Here is a 24,918-nt window from a genome sequence, read left to right as displayed (position 1 = left end):
AGGTTTCACCCGAAGCCTTGGCTGATTGTGACCTACACCCGTTTTCACACTCTCTCTCGTGTGATTAGGTAGAGGATCACTAAGGGGTCCATGACCCTCTTGGGGACACTACCATATTGCTCTTAAAACTGAAGAAGCTTCTCGGATTAGAGGTGAAACGTCTTCAAGGAAACTCAAAGAAGTCCAGATGCTTTTCTTTTCCAGATCCTTAGACTATGATGACCTGGATGACTGAGAACCTCCACAGACGCTTGTATGAGTATTTACTGATCTACTGAGAGTTTCCTAAACAACCATCTACAAGGTTGGCAGAGAATGGTCCAAAAAATAGAAAATTTCGATGTAGCATGCTTTGATGGGACTGTCGATGTGATTTGGCACTATGTAAATAAAATGGGTTATAATGCCCGTGAGATTTGCCACACTGCTTTTCCCCACTTTTGATGAGAAGGTCAGAAATTGGTTAAAAGTAAATCAGAGCTGCAGTCATATAATTAATGATACAATAAACCCACAGTTATTCATATTTTATCATTTTTTTGATGGATCTTGATCTTATTAACCTCTTCTTTCTTACACTATACATTGTATTTTTCTTTAGTTATGCGTATTTATGATAGTGTGTGCAGAGAGGCACACATCACACACACTGTCTATAACACATAAAAACATTGGCTGGTCTGAAGAGTCTTGATTCCTGCTGCGATATTGGTCGGGTCAGAATTTGGCATAAATATGAAAGCATGAACCACACACTTCGGGCACACTGGGCACAGTTTAAACATCACAGCTTACTTGGGTACCGTTGCTGACCATGCCCATCCCTCCAGCTGTCAGAAGATAATGCATCATATCACAAACCTCAAATCAATTCATGATCTCCATAGTAACCAGATCTCAATCCAATAAAGCACCTTTGATATTTGGTATAATGGGAAAATTGTATCACACATGATCCTGAAGAAAGCCTAGTGTTTTCCTGTTCTTGCTGGATACAGGATTTAAGGAGCTCTACTCCTACAAAGTCAATCAGTGAAAGATGACGAAAATGCAACTTGCTGAAATATATATATATGGGTTCTTCCTTGTGCAAATGAGAGATCACAGCACACAGACCAGATCAGAAGCTTTATTGGTCTCAACAAATACTGACAAACAGCAAAGAGAAGTTAGACAAAGGCCCTAATATCAGCCCACTGTTGGAAACATGAAAATACCCGCCTGGACCTGTTACAGTGAAAACCTGAGGAAAGCTGTTGTGTAAACTAGAATTTGCAAACTCAAAGTGTGCAACAGACCACTGCAGGCCAGGATATGCTGATCTGAGTTAAGGTCTACAGCTCAGCTCCTGCTGCGCCATCACAGAGGAGAAGAGGTCAGAGAGAAGCGAGACGAACTGAAGTACAAATCTATAGATCTATGGTTACTCTAAAATAAAACTCTATACAAACACGGTAGATAACAAAACAGACTGTAACACGAGAGAATAAAATTATAAATATAGACTTTGCAATTATTCCAAAGTTAAAAAATTTCTTCTGAAAATTCAGAGTTATTGAACAGTTATTTTATTGATTGTTTAAGAGACGCAGCCAATTACACATTTCCACAACCTGACAGATCCCAGCAGAGGTGGCAGGATGATGTTAAAAGTTAACAGGATTAGTAATGTAATGAGGAGAGAGCACATAGTACTGTGATCATGGTAGAAATCTGACTGATGAGGCCTGAATGAAGACAATGGTTTTGTTCATCTCAGCATGGTGTTGCATCTCATCAAGACACTGTGAAGTCAAGAAGAAGTCTAATAAAGTTCACCCCAAAATTAAATGGACATGGACCTTTGGTCTCTAGGGCTACGTGTGCACGCAGATGCAACTTACCCAGTTTTGGAGACCTATGCAAACATCTCCATGAATAATATCTGTTTATGTAATTTTGGGACTTTTGATGATGTATTTGATGTATTTTGTGTAATACTATTTTAGAATGTTCATTTTTCTCTTTTTTGAAATTCTAATGCCATTCTGTAATTAGGAGAGTTTTCTCATAACACTGTAATGATGTTTAAGATTTTCTAGGAATTACAGGTTTTGATTTTTACACACTCAACACAATGATGAGACTCGTGTTAATTATGGAAACCTTTTCAGTAAACCGGACTTTTGTCACTGTGAGACCGAAATGCAGTTGTGAATATTTCAAATAAATGTCTGAATTTTTCTTTTCTTCATGTGAGGAATAATTTCTGTCATGTTTTTAACTCTCTTTCGTGGAACCACTGCTTTACTAAAATCAATGCAACACTTTTTGTTCACAGAACCCTTTTCTTACAATAAAAATCTGTTGATAACTTACGTTTGCATTAGAGGACAAATAAAAGGACTTGACTCTGAGTAGCGCAGTCTGTTTAATGTTCTGATGGGGCCTTTTTTAATTTGACATGCGTGTTTTGATTTTTTTCCCTGATATCTTAACATTACAAGTAAATATGATCAAATAAAGCAACTTGGATCAGATAACGGTGAAACTATTTCCCAGGACTGATTTACAGATAAAATAACAAAACTGAGAAATCTATCTCAAGATGTTTTGATGCAGATTTTTTTTGAACATCTCAGACAATCGACTGAGCACAGCCATGTTTCCTGGCAGAACTGCCACTGCTGATCATACAAGTTGTAAGTCCCACTTAAAGCTTTGCCTCCAGTTTTTAGTTCACCTGAATAAAGCTGTGCCCCATCCAAAGGGCAGTTTCCCTAAGTGACGGTTGGTTGTTTTCACATGAAGTGATAATGATGACAGTAACTGAATGTCGAAATGACGTCACAGGACCTGCCAACAGAAAGGTCACTGTAACGTCAAACAAATTCAGGTGACAACAGGATGGAAAACATGGCTCGTCCAGATCAGAGAATAAGGGGTAGATGCCATGGTAATGGGGTCTATCAGGTTTGGATTTGGTCAGTTACGAGCTGCAAATGTCAAGTATTGGTATGCTCAACATGTGATTGGCTCCTATCCTTAGCATGTGATCGGCTTCTGTCCTCAGCGTGTTTGAACATCAGGATGGAATTGTAGATCTTGAGGGCAGGGCCGAGTTTGATTGACATAATCCGGATGATGTCCCGCTGGGTGAGCAGGAGGAAGGCCCGTCCATCAATTTGCTAGAACAGAAGCAGGAACAGATCAGATCATTGCCACTGTCACGTCATTAGCTCTACACCACCAGATCATCTCGTCCGGTCATCTCACCTCGTCTCTGAACTGTTTGGCCTGTTCCTCACAGCCGGGGAGAGACTCTATGAAATCTGACACCTTAGAGGGAAAGAGCGAAAAAAATCCATTTGTCATACATACAGTCAGTAAAATGTGTGCAACGCAATGTACGTTAATACAAATAAATTGAATGAGCACTCTTATTTACTATTAGTGAACTACATAGCTGCAGCATCTCTTTGCTCTCTGACCTGTTGGACGCTCCAGTGTTGGACAGTCTCAGCGTGGACTCCTGCAACACCTGGCAACAATTTGCGGTGTTGCTCCCAGCATAGTGACAGGTCGCGGCTGGGCTGTGCTGACATGGCTGAGAGGAAGACAGACTGGTGGAGGGCGGCCTGCAGACTGGATTCTAGAGGTCAGAAACACCAGTCAATGACAACCACACGGCAAAACCTCAACAACAAAAATGACAACACCTTAGTACCAAACAGCAGTGGCTTCATAAACAAACACAACCAGTAACAGTGAGAACAATTTTAAACTCCCCAAATATAGAAATTTCTATTCAGTGGTGAAAGCAACCAACAGGGGAGTGAACAGCAACATTGATTTACAATATGAAATGTTAATGTGGTGAGACGTCATCCACAAACACTGTTTTTCACAGTAAAACACTGCGAGACCAGCAGAAACCCCGCAGAGACCTGCCACATACCAAATATGAACTTATTTAATATGTGAAGAGTCAGCAGGTCTCACCACTAAACACTAAGATGGGCATCACGTGATCCTGATCAATCAGCCGATTGGTAATTGGAAAGACTCGGATGTCCTTTACAGGATTAAGCACACAGAGAACAACTAAAACAGCAGCTACCATGGTGAAATGTTTCCATAGAAACAGCCACCTTATCTGCCTGCTGTTTCCATGGAAACAGTGAAGAGAGCAATGTTGTTTCCAGAGTGTGGATGAGTTTATATGTCAGTGACCGCTTCCACCATCACAAACAGCAGCGTTGTAGTTTCACCTTTTTTATGCCACAAAACAGCTGGAACACATCCTGTGATGCTGCAGCTGCAGATATGTCACACCTCACTTTTATTTCTGAAACATATGTATCTGCTTTCTGTCTTATATGTAAGCTCCCATTCAAAAAGAGGGGCTGATGCATCTGAAGCTGTGTGCTAACGGACCCTGACCTGAAGAAGTTCAACACATAAAAATCAGGTATTATCAATGACAGATTGCATTTTATACAGGCTTAGGCTGATTTTAATCTAATTTCAGGTTTATTTTAAGCTTGATTATAATAATAATAATAATAATATATAGTATGAGGCTAATTTTAGGGGTAGACCAACTGTGGGTGTAGGGAGAAATTGATAGGTTACACTGCAGAACATGTTAGAGTACTGCTACACTTTAAACTGCTTATGTCTGTAGTATGTTTCTGCATACAGCAGTTCAAACATGAATATCTGTGTTTGTATTCAGTAGTTTAGCTGCTGTTGTCTCTCTGAAACCTGACGTCAGCGGTTTGGTGAATTCTGCAGTATAATGCAGAACAGTGAACAGTGAAGGAGCAACTCTCCACTTTAAACAGCCCACCACCACCCTCCCCTCTCTCCCAACTTAGTACCTGGGCTGAGGACTCTGAGATGAGGCTCCTCCTCTTCCTGTTTCACACGAAGGAATGTGGTTGGCTGGGGCATTCGGGTGGTTCTAGCCATAAAGGAGAATACAAGACAACCATTATGAGTGGAAAAAAAACAAAGGAAATAAAACAGCATTCTACTGTGAGTCCACTGTATTTTCACTCTACTGTGAGTCTATATTAAACTTAACTATTCAGAATCACTTGTGTATTTGAACAGGTTTTACTCACTGTGGGATCTCACCCTGTTCTCAAGACAGAACTTATTAAGCCAATTATTCTAAGTCATCTAAAGTGATGGAAACCTTCAATTCAATTCAGTCTTATTTATACAGCGCCAAATCACAACAAGAGTCACCTCAAGGTGTTTTATACTCTAAGGTAGACCCTACAATAATACATACAGAGAAAAACCCAACAATCATATGAGCCAATATGAGCAAGCACTTTGGTGACAGTGGGAAGGAAAAACTCCCTTTTGACAGAAAGAAACCTCCAGCAGAACCAGGCTCTGGGAGGGGCGGCCATAAGCCGCGACCTGTTGGGGTGAGGGGAGGATGACAGGACAAAAGCCATGCTGTGGAAGCTTGAAACTTGAATTACAAGTATGATTCAATGCAGAGAGCTCTATTAACACATAGTAAGTGAGAAAGGTCACTGAAGAAGAAACACCCAGTGCATCATGGGAATCACCCTACACCTATTGCAGCATAACTAAGGGAGGATACAGGGTCACCTGGTCCAGCCCTAACTATATGCTTTACCAAAAAGGAAAGTTTTAAGTCTAATCTTAAAAGTAGAGATAGTGTCTGTCTCCTGAATCCAAACTGGAAGCTGGTTCCACAGAAGAGGAGCCTGAAAACTGAAGGCTCTGCCTCCCATTCTACTTTTAATTACTCTAGGAACAACAAGTAAGCCTGCAGTCTGTAAGCTAAGAGCTCTAATGGGGTGATGTGGTACTATAAGGTCATTAAGATAAGATGGGGCCTGATTATTTAAGACCTTGTATGTGAGGAGCAGGATTTTGAAGTCAGTTCTGAATTTAACAGGGAGCCAATGAAGGGAAGCCAATACAGGAGAAATCTGCTCTCTCTTTCTAGTCCCCTCCAGCACTCTTGCTGCAGCATTTTGGATTAGCTGAAGGCTTTTCAGGGAGTTTTAAAGCATCCTGATAATAACGAATAACAGTAGTCCAGCCTTACTGTTTGAATGTGGTCAAGTGTGTTTTTAGGTTATATAATCTATCTTATATAACATCTACTCAACTATCACCCACACACACTACAAAATATGAACTTTATTCTGAAAATGAGAAAGTTCCTGAAGAAATTTTATTATGCCAGTGCATCATCAGTAGCCAAAAGGAGCTGAGGATTCCTTTCTGGAGGTTGGAAGAAGTATTGGCAGCATAATGTGGGTACTTTGAAACAACCCAAATAAAGCCAGCTAAAAAGAGGTGACTCAGGCTTGAAATGTCAAAATTATTTTAAAAGGCCAAAGTATTTACAGCCATCCTGTTTACACAGCAATAACCATAAATCAAGTCAATGAGGCAGCCATAGGGCAATAATTTGTAGAGAAAAAAAATCATGAACTTTCATGAACACTGATAATTAACTGTAATATTGTTGAGCTTTTATTTTGAAAGTCAAGTATTACTTGTTGAAATAATTATATGTATGCTGTAATTATATGTATGCTAAAATAATTAGAAAGCTGAATTTGTGTTTCAGTGTGAAAGAGGCAACTATAAAAGTTATTTTATTATTGAATTTTACTTTGAAAGGTCAACACATTTAAACACTTCCTGTTTGTAAAGTAGTACTCATAAAAGAAGCAGAATGGCGTCTTTAGAATGGTGGCAGTTATTAATGTGCAGAGGTAGCACCGCAGAGAGAACACCATGTGACAATTTATTTGCAATGCCAGATGTAGATGTGATAAAAACACACAGCGTACGAAGCCACCTAATCCTAAATTTGCTCAGTGAATTCAGAGATGACCTGGAATTTCCAGCTAAAAGGAGACATGGAATTCCAGCATAAACAAAGCTTCTTCAAACGTTTCCATTTTTGGTGTTTTTTACTGTAGCCTTTGTGGCCAAAATGTTACTGTTAAAGGGGTTGATGTGAAGTACTTAAAGAAGGGACAAACCAGGGTGGAGACAGGAACCTATCCTGCAAGTAATCAGGCCTTGGTGGACATCAGGCATGGGATGTGTGAACAGCAGCACATTTTTCCTTTTGATGTTTGGAATTGATTCGACAGATTGAAGGTGCCGTTTGGTTTTGTTAATAAATTCTATAACGTATAGCAAAAATTGTCATAATTTCAGGACCATGGGCAGTGCACACCATTTTCAAAGTCAAAGTCAATTTTATTTATATAGCACATTTAAAATAACTGTTGACCAAAGTGCTGTACATTTCAAATAATCAAAAGAGATAAAAGCATAGGAAGACATGACAACATTTTAAAAAGAAGATTTGAGTAAGAAATAAGACAAATAAAAGTAGTAAAAAGTCATTCTGATTTAAACGCGAAGGAATAAAAGTGGGTTTTCAGACAGGATTTGAAAGTGTCTAATGTTGGGGAGGTCCTGATGTGAAGGGGCAGTCACAGCAAAGGCTCGATCTCCTCTGGGCTTTAATCTGGAGCATTTGGAGCATTTGATCTGCAGACCTCAATGATCTTGCAGGACTGTACCAGTTCAAAAGATCAGAAAGGTATGAGGGTGCTAACCTTTGCAATACCTTAAAAACAAATAATAAATCTTAAAATCAATTCGAAAACTAACTGGCAGCCAGTGTAAGGATCCTAGTATGGGGGATGTGTGGTCTCACTTGCGTGTGCCAGTTAGTAACCCTGAAGCCTGAAGCCTTTTGGACCAGCTGAAGTTAGCTAACTGATGACAGACTAACACCTGAGTAAAGACTATTACAAAAGTTGAATAGCTCTCTCAAAGTCTCTGGAACAGAGGAATGGCTTCACTTTTGTTAGTAGCCGGAGATGAAAGAAACTGGTTTTGATTACAGTCTTGATCTGTTTATCAACCATTGATAAACAGTTAGAGTTCTTAATGATATTCTTGTAATTACTGATACTGGACGCTCTATGGTCCCTGTTTTATTGGACCTCTCTTGATATGGTGGACCATAACATCTTATTATTAAGACTTGAGCACACTATGATACCCACAGAGGCACTGCCCTTGACTGGTTTAAATCATACCTCGCTGACAGGTCCTTTTTGGTTAACTTGGGCACCTTCCTCTGCACTGGCCTGTTGCAGTGTGCCTCAAGGATCAGTTTTAGGCCCTATTCTTTTTCATTGTATTTGCTCCCTTTAGGCGCAATCTTTGAAAATACAATATTAGAGCAGGGCGATATGGCCAAAAATATTTGAAAATTTGTGATAACGATATAACTGACGATATAATTGATGCGAGACAAAATACAACTCCACAACTTTACTAGCGCAAAAACCCCCATCCATTTATTTTAACTTAAACAAGCAGCTGTTTTTTATATGTATTAAAGCTATCTAAAAATTTAACAGTGCAAATGCAAATTCCTTGCTGAAAGTTTAACCAAAAGGCATTTCCAGTAGAAATGGGCTGACATATCCTCAGCATAACCATGTATAATATCCACTGAAGATAAAAAGAGGTGCTTTGCAACATTAAACTGCTTTGTGCCAAATAAAAAAGTCAAATATGTATTTTTCGGGCCATAAGGTGCACGGGATTATAAGACACATTAAGCAAAACAGTCAGATAAATCAAACTTTATTCAACTCATTCTTCCCATGTTGTTGCAGTATATTAATGACTAACCTTGTATTGTGGATGGATTATCTCAGTTGTTCTCCTGACTGAAGTTTGGTCCGTTTACAGCATCCTGCCATGCGATTGCATTTGTCCCTAACCATCAGGAACCCTCACGTTAACTTTTATCGAGGGGAAAAGTGTTAGCTTAAATCCTCCAGCTTCACTGTTTATGTTATGCCAACATAGCTGTGTCACTAGCGATCACGTAGCACATCATTATATACCAGCTAGCCCAACATCAGTAATCCTACAAACGTCACTGCTGTTTAGTTTTCTGTCTTCATTTATGTTGGAAGTGATAGCAGAGCTGTACGTTTGAATGCTTTCAGAAATCTCTCAGTCAGAACATGCTACATCATGCTTAGGTAGCTAGCGAAACTAGCGAGCTAACATCCGCTAGCTTCCTGCTAACTTCTAACTCCGTTAAATGTAATAAATTCTGTTTTCATGGATGCCTGGATGTTATACTTCATAGTTACACCTGGTAAAGCAGCAATGCTGATCATTTTATTAAAGATGTTCCACATGAGGACCTGGAGAAGCTTATTCACGCTTTTGTGACCTCCAGGTTGGATTATTGCAATTCCCTGTACTTCAGTCTTCCCTCCTCCTTAGACTGCAAACAGTCCAAAATGCGGCGGCCCGCCTCCTGACTGGTACCAGGAAATTCTGCTCTATTACTCCTGTTCTAGCTGGCTTGCACTGGCTGCCCATTAAGTACCGTATTCAATTTAAAATATTACTGCTCATGTCCAAAACCATTAATAAATTAGTGCCGAGTTATCTTAGTGAACTTCTTAAGCCACATAATCCTGCTAGAACACTTAGATCTGCTACTCAACTACTTCTGACACAACCTAGATCTCGGCTGAAGTCTTGGGGTGACCGTGCGTTTGCTGTGGCTGCACCGGTACCGTGGAATAACCTCCCCCTCGCTATCCGCGCCTCTGATTCTATTGCACTGTTTAAATCACGACTAAAGACCCACTTATTCAATCTTGCCTTTCCTTCTAGTTAACATTTCACTTATGATTTCACATTATGTACTTTTATGCTTATTTTAATTCTTTGTTTGATATGTATCTGCTGCTTCTCCTATGTATCTGTGACAGTGATCTGCTTGCATACCTAGTACTTGCTTTGGTCCTACTTCTATTTACCTTTCTTTTATTCTCTATGTTTACTTGTTAAGCACCTTGGTATACCCTTGGTTTATAATTCGTGTCAAAAATCACTCCTAGGTTCCTTGCAAAAGGTTTTCTTTTTTTCTATAAATTTCTAAAGGGCCAAAGTCGTAGTGGTCACAGGGACCAAACGCAATGACCTCTGTTTTTTGTTCATTTAAATTAAGAGAGTTTAAAGCCATCCATGCCTTAACTTCTTTCAAACAATCTAATAAAACCTTTAGAGGACACACAGATTTAGATTTCAGTGGCAGGTAAATCTGTGAGTCGTCTGCATAACAATGACATGATTTTTTTTTTTTTAAATTGAGCCCATTGGGAGCATATAAATCGAAAAAAGGACTGGGCCAAGAATGGACCCCTGCGGAACCCCACAAGAAAGTGAGGTTTCTACACTCATGAGCTGCACTACATTTTTTATTTGCGGGCCTACACAAATTCAGCCGCATGCATTATGACAATATATAATATATAGATCACAAATGTACACACGCACAACTCCCTCGTGAAATCTCTCAAATTCACTTTTTTCACTAGATTACAAGGTTCTTGTGAGATTGGGCATGTCCAACTCAAACTTTTGTAAATCACCCATAAAACTACTCACACCAGTGCTATTTGGGGAATGTACTCACATGCTATTTCGCCTCATTTAGGTAATCTGGCTCTTTGTATCAATCATAAGACTGGGATTATTCTTTCTATGTCTGCAACCCTGCTAGGGTCCACTCAGGTTAGAGTGACAAAAATTTCATTATCACATAGTGAGCATCAGAGTCCGTGCGGATGTCTGTGTGCCTCCCTGATTTTGTGAGTGCACAGACTCATCTGCGGAAAATTTTAAAAGCCAGATAAAGAGACAGCTGGAAATAGGGGCTGAATAGTCTAATAAACCTGATTTATAATTGTGTGGCTCGATGCGATTCCATTAGCACAGTTAATGATGAGAATAAGAAATCTGAAAAATAATATATAGTGTGTCTCAGTGCGATTCATAGTTTTCAGTCACGTGACCAACTTGCTACTCTGGTGGGCAAAACATTATTCCATCATGATAGCCAATCGCGGACCATACTGCAGGACAGATGTGCGAGGAAAAACAAAGATGTGAAGAGAAACTGTGTCAAAACTATAATAACTATAATAAATCTGACGAATAATAAACAGTGCGCCTCAATGCTACTGCACTGGCAAATTCAATAGTTATAAACCTGACAAATAGTTGTGTGCATCAGTTATATCACACACACAATTATTGGCACACTCAATAATAATAATAATAATAATAACAAATCTGATGAGCCTTGCCACACTCAGAAGGTGACAGAGTGCGACAGGCAGTAGGAGATAGAGATATGTCTGAGTAATGTCCCTGATTATGGGCTAATTTTAGGGCCACTTCTCTTACAAACACTTAACAGGCAAACAGAATCTTGCCTCATCTGCTCACTCTCACCTGTCTGTCAGCCTTCTTCTCTTGCCAAGAGGAACCAGCAGCTCCTCGTCTCTGGGTTCTGCCTTCTGAAAGCTCGTGCTGTTTAACACAGAGAGAAACAGATACCATGTAAACATCACTTGTTTTTCAGAATTATTTGCAGGACAAAATAATGACCGGCTGTTATTCTTCTGGAATAATAGAAATAACAGAGATCCTCTTACTGTAGACGTCATTTCCCATTCTATGTTTGTTTACATGCTTGGAGAAGCTCTATTCTCAGATTTAACAGTACAAGATCCACAACAAAAGCATTTTCTCCACCAGTCTACAGTTACCTGTCTGACTGGTTGTCATGCTGGCGCACGGTGACAGGTATGAGGGTTATGACTCGTTCTCCGCCCAGCCTATCAGGAAGCACCATCTCCTTACGCATGTTAATGTCAGAATATGGACAGCCAAAGGCACTAGGTGACAGAGTTAGACAAACATTTAACAAAAGAGAAACACAAACACCGAGAAATTACAACCAAGCAAACACGAATCACCAACAACAGAAACAACGCAGCAAAACAAGTCAGCAAGCACAAGCATTACAGAAATATGACTCCTCTGTATTTAGTCATAGGCAGGTACGCAGTATTTTGAACAAGCTGGAGGCGTGACAAAACTGGCTAAGTCCAACAAAAAGTGTGTGACAGTAATCCAACTGACACGTGTATTACTGTCACAGTAGCTGCTGGGTCTAAAACCCAACATTTCAGTCTTCTTCTCATTCAAATGTAAACAGTTCAAGGCTATCTGAGCTTTAATTTTCAGCAAGACATTCAATAAGTGGTGTAATTGAGATCCTTCTCCTTAAAGGTGTGCTTTCTAAAAATGGATCCCAAAGGAAGGAAATAAAGTGAGAAAAGCAGTGGGTCTAAAATTTATCAATGAAAAAAGTACAGAAATGTATTGCACATATCAGACGAGGCTTCCAAACATAAAGACTGTGAGGCATCAGGAACAGAGTCAATGGTCTTACGTGGGTTATGACAGTCAGATGCAATAATTCTCGATAAAGTCTTTAAGCAGTGCAGTGTTACAGATGGTCTTTTAAGATTTGAACTGACACCTGGAACTTGTCCTTCTTTGACCTGTGTTCAGCTCTGCGACACTCCCGTCTGATTGTACGAGTTCTATCGTTATCTATCAAATTTTGGGTCAGGGATCTGTGGGGCGGGTGAGAAAGGTACTTGTGATTTCTTTGTGTAACAGGTATCTGTGGTTTGTGAGACCGGTTTCTGTCACACTTAAAAGGGTAAATGTTCCTGCGATGGTTGTATGAGGTATTGTATATGTATATGTAAGGGAATTAACTGTAGTGTTTTGTATGAGACAGGTACCTGTGGTGTCCAGTGTATTTGGCTCCTTTGATGTGTCCGACTCCTCTGCAGCCTGCAGTAGGACATACTCCCTGAGAGGGGGAGGGCAGGTGGGACAAACCTGTCTCACACACATGATAACAATGAGTGAATCTGTCCTGCTATAACTTTCCTTCTGAACTGTAACACTGTCTGACCTGTCTGTCTGACTAGTCTGTCTCTCTCTGACCTGTATGTCTGACCTGGGGGGGGTTCCAGTGGATGTCCAGTGCGCTGACACCAGCCAACAGGATGCAGGTCGCAGAGGTCGCTGTCACACCACACATCGAACTGTGTCGACCACCCATCGTAATGAATCTGTAGACACACACCTTGTTAAATACTTCCTGGCATCAAACGTGCACACTTGACTATTGAGGTATCTCATGTCACGTCATGGGCGTGAGAGGTGCTTGGATGTGTGCTAGGGAAAAATGTGTACTCCCTGACTGACTGCCAGTGGTTCTGGGAGGTTGCTGGCTACTTCTGGGTGAAATTGGGTACAAAGAAAGTGCTGCAGCAAAAACCTAATAGCGATTGCTCTTGGTGTTAGCAAATTGCCAGTTTGCCTGCATCTTGATGCATAAACTTTTCTGGACGGTCATCTGTAGTTTTTCATGCAAATATTAACTGCTAGCCAAGCAATAGTACCACTTGAAAAAATGCAACACAAACTGAAAATGGAGAAGATAAAATCTGTGTTTTAACAGGGGGTTATATGACTGGTTTATAAGCCTGGTTCGCTTGAATTTAGCAACTGTTTTCACAGTAATTCAACCTCCAGCAACCACTTACAACAAGTCAAGGAATACTTATTTTTCTCATGACTGGTTGTTGTCAGACATTCTGGTCTGGTCTCTGTGACTGGAGCCTTATTCACTAGGTCCTATATTCTGTCACATGTCCAAAATGGTAGATGAGTTAACGATTATCACTACATCACACACACAGATACACATTACCTTCACCCTGTAGTCCTCTGTGTCTGTTACTGTGGCAACGCGTATTAGCATAGGGTTTCTCCTGTCAACTGCCTCAAGCTTATGGTTCACCTGGAAACCATGTGGCGCTCTCTGTTGGACAAAAGTACAGGGAAAGCTCTAAGTTACCAGAAACAGCTTCCTGATTGGCTTCATGTTTGCATGAGCCTCCTCAATCCTCACCAGAGTAAAGGCTGAAATAGGAGCAGCAGTAGAACCGGTCTCCTGAAGGTATTCCTCCCAAACAAAGTTTTCAGGGTTGGGGTGACCTGCAAAATAAAGTACTACAGAGTTTTACAGAGGAATACTATATGGAAAATTATTATGTGTTTAAATTACTGTATAGGGTGTGTCGTCAATTAGCAGCTGGTTCATTTGTGCTTTGTCCTTCTCCCATATGCTCTTCCAGTATTGCTCAGTCTCCAACCTTGGTGATGCTGTTCTCATGTTGTTCCCCTGCCACTGAGAGTACACCTTGGATGGTTCTGCCTCCGATAGTTGGTCAACCTCACTCCGTGCTACCTTGATCTTGGCCCCTAGTCTCCTTCTCCACCGAGGGTACTGCTTTTTTTGGCTATTCAAATGGTAACTTAGCATCTCACTGATCACTGTTACCAGAGTGCAGATCAGCTGGTTGGTCTCAGTAATGGTCGCGGTAGGTATTGTCCGTAGTGCTGCATTCACATCACCTAGTAGATCTTCAGAGGGTTCCGAGGGTACTTCACATAATCTTGGTAACAGGCTACGGAGTGTCCAGGTTTCAAGCTTCATCGTGATCCTATCTTTCAGGTCAGTTCCTCCTGAACGCACCGCTTCCTTCCTCCATTACACTTGGGGCTTAGTACCCAATCTCAGGTACCCGACCTGGCGTCCAGGCTCCCCCTTGCCGTAGCATTTGTGTTGCACCTCATCAATCCCTAGCTGTCAGAGCTGTTCCTTCTTTCGAATTTTGGAACACTGAGCTACTAGTTGTTTCGCCATCAGTCTGGATGCTGGGTATCGATGTGTGAGTGTGTTTGTTATTTGCCTGTCATTCTATGGTAATGTAAGTTTGTAAGCATAGAGTTCAGAAGGACTGCATACCCTGTGGCGCAGTAAGAGGTCGTCCCTGTTCTTCACACCAGCCCACCGGATGGATGTATGGACTGCTACTGTCACACCTGGTGGATCAGTACAACCATCAATCCATATACCCGGTTTAAAACACGTTAAATAATAAATATCAAGTGACATGAAACAGCTCCAACACTACAACCTAAAAATACTGAAAACAGAAAAAGTCTGTCGTCCTTCTGTCTCACCAGTAATCATATGTGTCATCCCAGTTGTCAAAGTGAACAAGGAAGCAGTCATCGATGACATCAGCAACAGAGGCGACACAGACAAGTCCAGGATTCTTTCTGTCGACTGCCTCCAATTTCATCCCCACCCTGAACCCACATCCCTAAAAGACAGGCAGGGGATAGACAGATACGTGGGTCAGACTGACAAGAGTGCAACAGGTGAACAGAAAGGTTCGACAGACAGACTGTATACTGACTCCAGTGCAACACGTGAACAGGGCTGCTGGTGCAGACTGAGAGTCTGTGGACTGAAGGTACTGCTGCCAGTCAAACTCTGTCTCACTGTGACCTGCAGACAAACAGACAGGTGTGGTAACCCATGCCATGTAGTTACCTCTGAAGGGACTGGTCCACTTGTTTTTTACCTTTAGGTGGATGAAGCTTGTGGTTGTGCTCTTTACACCAGCCTGCCGGTCTAATATTGGGTGAATCTGCATTTACCCAGAAGTCATAACACTCTGAGTACCCATCAATATGAAGGCGTAGCCGACAGCCAATCGCCTGATAGAGACAGGAGGCCAATGAGACTAGATCCAAGCAGGAATGCGTATGTGGATGTGAGTGACAATTTTACCTCTGCAATGGTCACCACACAAAACATGGAGGGGTGCATTGGGTCAATGCCTTCCAACTTCATCCCAACTTTAAAACCAGTTTTTCTACTAGGAAAGGTCTGGGACTGAGTCAGGTAAAAGAGACAGAAACAGGTCAGAGAGAGTCAGGCAGAGATCAGACACATGTTTTCTTTTTTTTACTTTTAAATACTTTAAAGATAGTAAAAGTATTTGCACAACAATTCAGACAGCATAACAAACTTGCTAACCATTATTTAAAGATAAAAATTGTTCTTTAACATTTTGTGTTTGAGTTCCAGCAGTTACAGTGATGCAGATTGCAGTGCAAAATCACACTGGGTTTTCAGCAGGAAATACATCTTTTTTATTTTCACTATTTTTGGAACCCTATCTATACCTGAAAGACTAATACCCAAATCTATTATTTATCATTCTAATTTGAACAAATCAAACACCTTGGAACTGTTAAGTCTATAAAAAGGCTAAAAGGTTGAGTGTGTTTTTGTAGCTAGAGGGTGGTGGGGCATTCGGTGGATCTTTGAGCCAAAGACAAAAAAGGTTGTCACTTAAAGTATTGGCTGGGGATTGGCAGCACAGTGGTGCAGTGGCTAACAGTGTTGCCTCACAGCAAGAAGGTCTTCAGTTCACCTCCATCACCTGGGCTGGGCCACGTGCAACCAATTTGGTCGCACATGCGACCTAATCTGTCAATCGTGCAACAAAAGAAAATCCTAGGTCACACTAGTGCGACCAGCCATTCGAAAAAAAAATGTGTGTCTCTGTGTGGTCAACAACAGACACACATTATGCTGATATCGTGGTCTAAACCAATCAGAGATAGTCAAGGGCAGGACTCTGATTGGCCGTGGTCCAGATATTCCTGTAGGCCTACACGTGTGTGCGTTTGAAAGAGTAGGCAGATAGAGAGAGTTGAGCAGCCTAGGCCCAATAGAAGTGGATGTAGCTGTGGGTAATAAGAAAAGATGAAAAGAACAATTGATAACGTTTTCGTTAAGTTAAACCCTGATCCGTTCGAAATTCATAGCCAGTGCTCTGACACGGAGCCATCAACCTCTCAGGTTATGTCGAGCACTGGTCCGGAGACAGCATCAGATAACGAGCCACATACCATCGACTCCGAAGAGAGCCAGTTTCCCTGGCTGAGATACAGTAAAGCTGACAACATGATGCACTGTATTTACTGTGGTGATTGTGGAAAGACCATGGCCAGCAATACTGCATTTGTGACTGGTGCTAATACGTTTCAAATTGAAATGCTGAAAAAGCACGGTGTATCCAGACAACACATTATACGCCGCGATAAATGCACTGCAGGCAGCAGCAAACAGGTCGTCAGAGGAGACCGAGATAATGATTACGTTTAACATTGCCTACGATACTCCCAAAGAAGAAGTTCCGTTCACTAAGTTCAAGTCTGAAATACGTTCAAGCCCTTTTTCTTCACAAGAAAAAGGGCTTGAACATAAACCCCACGTACAGAAATGATGTGGTGTATGCCCAGTTTATAGATAAGATATCGAGCTGTTCAGATATTCAGAGGTTAGGTTTGAAGACTGAGACACTTTGAGGCACTTCTAATTTAGATTTTCTTTTTATTTAACATATTTTGAGATGTTATAAGTTTAAATTTCAGCTCAGTGAAGCACTTTAAGCACAAGCACTTTTTCAGTAACGTGTTTCTCTTGTAGAACTGTGCTCCAAATAAAGAACTTTGTGCTGACAAGATTGTTAGTAAATCCTTTACACATCAATATCGTCTGTATGGACAGCAATGTTCAAAAAAAAGTGAACATGTAAAACTGCGGTGTTAAGCAATGCAGTTGAAAAATTTGGGTGCTCCTAAGAAAAAACGTTAGGCGCACCAGTGCAACAGTGTGTTGCACACTGTGTTTTCCCTGGCTTCCTCCCACAGCCTCTCTCTCTGTGTTAGCCCTGCGACAGACCTGGGTGTACCCTGCTTCTTGCCCTATGTTAGCTGGGATAGGTTCCAGGCTCTCCCTGATGAGGAAAAGAAGAAGAAAAAGGACGGATGGATTTTCTGGTGATTGTGTTTTTTATTTTGAATTTTCAGTTGCGTTCAGGTATTCTAGCAATTATCAGCTGGTCTCTCATGCTGTGTATTAGGAATTACAACACGGTTAACTTAATTTGCAAGTTTTCTTATTGACAGTTTCAGTTTGTTCAGTTAAAGGTTCAACAGTTGACTACAGTAATACTTGGATTTTCTACGATTTGAATTTGGATCTGTGGAAATTCTAGATTATTGCAGAATTCTTTGCATTTTTCATGTATTAGTATTAATAAATCCAGTTTTCTGTCAATGCTTGTTGAGAGACTGACTTCTGTTTCAGCAGTCTGTAGGTTCTTGGTGTATGTTTACAGCTCCAGCTTCAATTGTTTTAGATGTTTTGGCTCTGTAATGTTATTTTATCTGTTTTAGTAGCAGCCAATAAAATCCTCTCGGTCTGTTAAATTCCCCACTGTGCTATTTAATTTGTCACTGTTCTCTAATTGTTTTTACGTGTAGTATTGCCTGAGTTAATGGAATGAAGTTGACGCTGTTGTTGCTGCTGTCCCAAAAACAGCACATTCTCCCTCTTTCTCCCTCCTCTTTGCTCTGGCTTCCTCTCACAGTCTAAAGACATGTACATTAGCTTTATTAGTGATTCTAAATTGGCAATGGACAGGAGGCAGAGAGTGAGGTAGATAGTTACCTCGGTAAAGACTGTGAGCGGAGCAGCTTCAGCCTTCTGCTCAGTTAGGTACTGCTGCCAGGACCAGGACCGCCTCTTCACATTCACTGAGGATCACAGATAATCACATCACTGCTCCAATTACTCTGTTTCATTTCTGCTTCAGTAACAGCTGTGACATACCTGCTGAAGTCACTGAAGGCCAAAAGCAGGCAACCTCGCAAAAATAAATGTGTATATATATATATATATATATATATATATATATATATACATATACATATATATATATATATATACACACACACATACCTAAACCTAATAACTGGTTGGGCAACCCTTAGCAGCAAGTATGAACCACCTTTTTAAAGTCACGCCACAGCATCTCAATTGGATTTAGGTCAGGATAGGCCACTCGTTTTGTTTTTCTTAAGCTATTCAGAGGTGGACTTGCTGGTACGTTTTGGTTAATTTGTGCTGCAGTACCCAACAGCGTCTAAGCTTCAGGTCATGAACAGATGTCCCAACATTCTCCTTTATGTTGTTTTGATAGACAGCAGAAGTCACTGTTTCATTTACCACAGCGAGTCTTTCAGGTCCTGAGGCCGGAATCATTTTTCCACACAGGGCCATGTAAGTTTGGAATTTTTTCCCCTTGAAAATGAACACTTTCATTAAAGAAACTGCATTTTGTGTTTACTTTTGTTATTTTTGTCTAAAAGTACATCTGTTTGATGATCTGAAACATTTAAGTGTGACAAACATACAAAAATCCCGAAGGGGGCAAACACTTTTTCATACCACCATGTATATTTATATATATGTATATAGAGAAATAACACCTACATTTAGATACTGCATTTTATGTTTCCTTGTGTTATTTTTGTCTAATATTTAAATCTATTTGATGAGCATTTAAGTGTGACAAACACTTTTTCACACCACTGCATACACGTGTGTCTGTGTGTGTATATATATACATATATATATACACACGCAGACACACACACGACCAATACAAGGTTGTGTGGCTCTGTAAACATGACAATGTTTAACATCCTATATATGGCAATGAGGTATTTTCTTTAAGGGCAACACACACTGACAGTGACTCTTCTAATGTTTAATGTTAAGTTGAATGCTTTCTCAATAGCTCAATAACATATTAATGAAAATGCCAAGACTTTCATTAATAAGTTATTAGTGCAAAAGTCAAACGTTATTATAAAGATAAACTGTAATCCATTTTTATAAGAACTGTTAATTACTTATTAATTAAAAGCTAAACTTTTAACAGTCTAAGAAGCTATGGCACCCTGCATATGCTCATCAATACAGTTTTTGTTTACTACTAGCACCTTTTGAGCAGTTTTTGTCAGGGCTACATCGATACAAATACATGGATACAAACTCTAGTGAATATTAATTTAAATATGGGCGACATACATTAAATGTACATATGGACATATATAAATACATAAGCTACACATATATTCATCATCTTACTATAATACGATATACCACAATCGTGTACCAAGCTGTTATATATCACAAATGCCTGCACAAATATGTAAAACAGTTTGCAGACATTCACAAATTGTTACACCTTGCAGACTGAAAGGGATCTGGGTCCTAGCAGGTGAACTGTCAGTTTAAACAATAGGAAAAGATTATGTACATCAAAACAAATGAAAGTGGACACAAACAACAGTGAATATCTGGAACAGAATTGTAAAAAACCCTGAAAGAAATGTTCTCATTGGTTAGGAATAAGTAGGTCTGATGATGATTAAGTTTCAGGATAAGAAGTGATCTTGCTACACAGCAAAGAGTCTGAAAGCTTTTCTTTAGATAAGACTCACATCTGTGACATCAACTGGAAAGTGAAAAAAGATCCATGAAAACAAAGCTGATCTGCTAACAACTCGTTAATAAAGTTGGAACCATCTTGATGAACAATAATAATAATAATAATATTCTACACAATCTGAAAATGTGACATTCAAGAAAGTAATCTAACTTGTTTGAGTTATGTTTCATGAACCCAGAACGTTCAACTATTAACATCTGTGCTTTTTTATCTACTGCACAGTAAAAAAAAAAGGCTGAATTGGGATCCTTCAAATGTAGTAAGTCCACAGGTTTTGCAGGAGTTGTAAAATAAACCTTTAGCATCTGACTAAAATGCAATCTTAACGCTAACAACGGTGGATTTTACAGAAAGAGTTTACCCAGGTGAGTCAGGAGCTGAGTGTGTTACCTTGAGCGCTGCTGATTTTGCTCTTCATCTCTTGTCTTCTTCTTTGGTTCCTATCTGCTCAAACAGAAAAACAAACACAGAAGTAAAGTTTGAACTGATGTTGTTCAGTTAAAGTTCTAGCAGTTTATTATCTGAACCAGTCAGGTAATCAATGAATAAATCATTCAGTACATACTTAATAATCCAAGTGGGTGCAGCAAAAATCACACCAAGAACACAACACATAATCCTCAACGAGATGAAAAGGAGTGACAGCAACACATCTGCAAAAATTACTATTCGTTAATGATCTATTAAGGTAAGGACAACTGCTCTCCAAAATAAACAATAAAATATGATGTCTCCAGTTTGTGAAGACCACCTAAATGTTTCACAGTACCACTTTACTCTGTTACCCAGTGTTTCTGCTTCAGGCTCAGTCACATAAAAAAGAGCTATGTCATAAGTCATGGGTCACCTATTCTAATCAGAGACGTTATCAAACGATGATAAAATTGTTATTAAATATCTATAAAGAACATAAAAATCTAACTAAAAATGTGATGCAAGTGCAAAAAGGACGAGATTAAAGCTGCAGAAAACATTGTTGAAACAGTGTCAATAGGGAGCAAACAGCAGTCAAAATCTAAATAACAACTTTGGAATGTTCTTCAAGAAGCCTAAAATACTATTCCTAAAGACTTACTAAAGAAAGCTGCCTAAGACAGTTCAAGCTGTGTTGAAACATAAAGATGAAAAGCTCATAGAAAAGTATAAACTCTGTGTTTGCCTTATACACTGTATTTCCATTTATGTTTGCACATCTGAATAAATTGCTGCACCTTTTCCCCCATTTCCCCAGCAAAATATAAAGTAAATAGGTGTGGTTCACGACTTTTGCACAGTACTGTATGAAGTAAAACAAAATATATCTTGCATCCAAAAAAACTAAAATCATTAATATTTATAAATGTTAATCCATTTGCACTGTCAAGTGCAAGTGGATTAAATGTATGAACTTTTTCATAGTCACGTTAGAATTTCAGTTTCAGCAAATAAAAAGTGAAAGATTTAAGATTAGAATAGTCTTTTAAAGGAGCACAGAGACAAACATGTGATCTAAACTCCAAACTCACACAACAGCTATAACATCAACTACAACAACCTCAACATCAACACCAGCATTTTGACTCTGAATCAACTAAATCACCAATGAGCTAATTGTCAATGATTTTTGACAAAAACATTGTGACTACACTTGTCATCATCTTTATCATGGCAGGAAGCAACGCCATTAAAACACACAGGAAGTCAACACACATTCACCTTCAAAATAAAATCCTACATGTATTTCGGGGCAACTGCATCACCTCTGACAAAATGAAACCCATCAGATTCTCAAAAACATTTGTGGCTGTCAGAAATATAAATGTAACAGATAATATATTGAAGATATTAATTAATCTTATATAATAACTATAAGATATTAATTATTTTTCATCTAAGGGAGTATTTTCATTTATACATCAGTTTGAAATGGTTAAAGTACTGAAACACTGAGTGAGTAAATATAACTGAGTGAGCATACTCAGTTATATTTATTCTTAATATACAGAGTAAAACAATCTCTCTGTAGCTGCTGTACCTTTGATTAAATTGTTATATGTGACTCAGTTAGCTTATAACACATTCTGTTTAAAATGTACAAAGTAAAGTTAAAGTTATGAAAGCACCCGAGGTGTACTTCTCCTGTTCTATAAATCTACACAGATCTCGTTTGGTTTACTGATAATTATTGTTTGGATCTCAAAATGTAGCTCAAAAAACTTTAGGAGTTTATTTTGATAGAATATTTTTGTTTTCAATTCAATTTATTTTTAAGAAAAGCATGATTTAAAAAATAAAGTCTAATTACGTCCCCCTGTCGGGTTTTTCCAACTCTCTATTGCGGTTTCTGGACTTTTATTGCAAAAAAAGACGACTGTAAAGATTTTGTTCTGCAGCAAAAGCTCTTATTATGAAGGCGCGATCGGAAGCGCGCCAAATGAGTGTGTCCCGACAGCTTCTTTCAGAAACAAACAGCGGAATGAGGCGGCGGTCCGCGTCTCTCCCCGTCGCCCTGAGCGCCCCAGTGAACGGCAGCAACAGTGACAAATAGGCAGCTAAAGTAGCTACAGGGCCAGACAGAGAGGGACGAGGCGAACCGACCCAAGTACCGGAGCGCAGTATGAGACTTACCAACCGCGATGAGCCGTCTCAATCTGCTGACACACGAAACAACACGGAAACGCCGAGAAACGGAGCCTCTGCGCATGCTCGTGTAGGAGTGAGAGAGCGAGCGAAAGAGAGAGAGAGGTCAATATTCAGTAACTGATCCCGTTTGTGGCACAAACACTCCCACCCATTGTACTGCTCAGTAGTCAGAACACCTATTACAAATATTTAAAGAAATAAAAACTTTGATGTAATTTGCAGGACTTTATTATTTGGAGTCTTTCCTTTCCTTACTTAGTTCTTTACGTTTAGTAAAAATAACAAATACATTTTTAAAAAGCGTGCTTCCCCAGTGGGAAATTACTCCAGTACAGGCAAAAGCTCTGCATTCCGAACTTCAGCAAATGTACATTTCATTCAAAACTGATTTTTGTTTTTCCTTTTGTTTGATGGCTTACCACAAACCAATGGACCAAAAGAATGACACTATTTTGACATAGGTTTGATCTTAAGGATCTACTAGTTTGTGTTTGTGCATGACATTGCAGCACAAACATGTATTTGCAAGATAGACTGGAATAAATGATGACGCATCAAACATTACATAGGCTGCAGTGAATTTCTGTTGATGCAGGCTATTGAGCCCATTACTGTGGTTACTCTGCCCCATCAGCTGAATTCTACCGATACACTTCTGCAGCTTAAATTAAGTCCAGACTTATAGTTTAAAGTTCCAAACCTGCTCTGACATTAACATCAGCACAGGTTTAGTTTTCCATGGCGGACAAACTGGCCCAATACTTTTGTCTGCTTAGAGAACTACCAAGGGGTCTTTTTGACCCCTGTGGCATTTTAACTACATGTATTGTCTGGGCTGGCATCACCGGAAGAACTCTCAAATGGTTTGCATCACACTTATCTGATGGATATTTCGCAATTCATATCTCCTTATGTGTGCCACAAGTACATGGAGTCCTCCAGGGCTCAATCCTTGGACTAATTCTGTTTTCATTTTACATGTTACCACTGGGTCATCTACTTCACAGCTTCAAAGTTACCTTCTTCCATTGCTATGCGGATGATACACAGCTGTAACTTGTCTTTCTATTACAGCCTGTCTTACCACTCCTTACACAATCCTTCTGTTCAGCCCTTACAGCTTCTGTAAAGAGGTCAGTCATTACATCAGCTGGCATTGTCACATGCTCTGCTAAGAACCATGGTATTAGTTTATTAATAACATATAAAGCTCAACCTGGTCTGGCTCTGTGCAGCCTGTAGAACAGAGCTATTGTCTGATTATTTGATCAGGGTCTCTTAACTGTTCCAAGCTTTTATTTTAAATACAGAGGCGACCTGGCTTTTTGAGATTAAAGTGTTAAACTTTGGAACAGCCTTCCTCCGTCTATTAGGTTGACTGAATGAGTTTATTTTAACCCACAGCTGAAAAAAAATTTGTAGGTTAACTTTTCCTTAATCTTTTTCCCATTATAAGACCACATGTCTCTGAATGTTAAAATACAGTACATTTATCTTTAATGTGCAGTTTTATTAAAAATGTGAAGCATTTAGTACTTTTTGTTTTAAAAGAGGTGAGTACTTACATTTTGGTATTGAGGCTGCTATAACACGAGCCAAAGCAAGCTAGATTGATAAGGGATTGATAGATAAATATTTTGTTAGATAGAAGATAAATAGTTTTTGCAGGGCTGAATGGGTCACGGGTGGATCGTTGAGCTGGGGCAGAGCACGGGAGTGTTTGACCAAATGGACGGAAAACCAGCTGGGTTGCTGACGTTGTAGAGCGCTGTGGGAACTGTAGCTGAACTGAGCAGAGAGCTCAATCTGTGGAGTACTAATAGACAGAAAACCCCCAACAATCAGATGATCACTCCCAAGAGCGGGCGCTTGGTGGTGGTGGGAAAAAAAGTACGCTTTGTTTAGTTTTTACTTGTAATTAGAAAACACACCTGGGGCCTCCCTCCCTGTTCTGCTGGGGTGGGCACATTGAGATGTGTAGTCTCGGGTCGTCAGTACTTTTGGGGGCTGCAGATGACGGGGATCTCCTTGATTCTCTGTCTGCCTCTGGCTCTTGGGGGGCTGCTTTGTGACCAAGACACAT

General features: G+C 39.9%; 1 protein-coding gene across 2 annotated transcripts; it reads right to left on the bottom strand.

The window, feature by feature from the left end:
- Positions 1-1,114: 1,114 nt before the first annotated feature.
- On the bottom strand, positions 1,115-22,911 carry l3mbtl4 (L3MBTL histone methyl-lysine binding protein 4). Of its 2 annotated transcripts, XM_085418069.1 has the most exons (19): positions 22,821-22,883; positions 20,779-20,866; positions 20,604-20,657; positions 18,365-18,450; positions 15,629-15,733; positions 15,420-15,555; positions 15,252-15,343; positions 15,013-15,155; positions 14,795-14,871; positions 13,895-13,980; positions 13,694-13,804; positions 12,935-13,049; positions 12,714-12,813; positions 11,664-11,792; positions 11,347-11,424; positions 4,863-4,945; positions 3,471-3,631; positions 3,256-3,318; positions 1,115-3,167 (listed from the first exon to the last, which is right to left on the bottom strand). In XM_085418069.1, exons 3-19 carry the CDS (start codon positions 20,629-20,631, stop codon positions 2,985-2,987), a joined length of 1,776 nt encoding a protein of 591 aa, XP_085274195.1. In that variant the 5' UTR covers positions 20,632-20,657; positions 20,779-20,866; positions 22,821-22,883; the 3' UTR covers positions 1,115-2,984. The 2 variants fall into 2 exon arrangements, with proteins under 2 accessions (XP_085274195.1, XP_085274193.1); XM_085418067.1 differs by lacking the exon at positions 20,779-20,866 and having other exon boundaries at positions 22,821-22,911.
- Between the last annotated feature and the right edge of the window lie 2,007 nt (positions 22,912-24,918).

Source organism: Rhamphochromis longiceps, linkage group LG9 (genome assembly GCF_057381845.1).
Source record: "Rhamphochromis longiceps isolate RC_006_pf linkage group LG9, R_longiceps_female_GT1.1, whole genome shotgun sequence".
Taxonomy (NCBI): domain Eukaryota; kingdom Metazoa; phylum Chordata; class Actinopteri; order Cichliformes; family Cichlidae; genus Rhamphochromis; species Rhamphochromis longiceps.
This window is presented reverse-complemented; position numbering and strand designations above follow the sequence as displayed.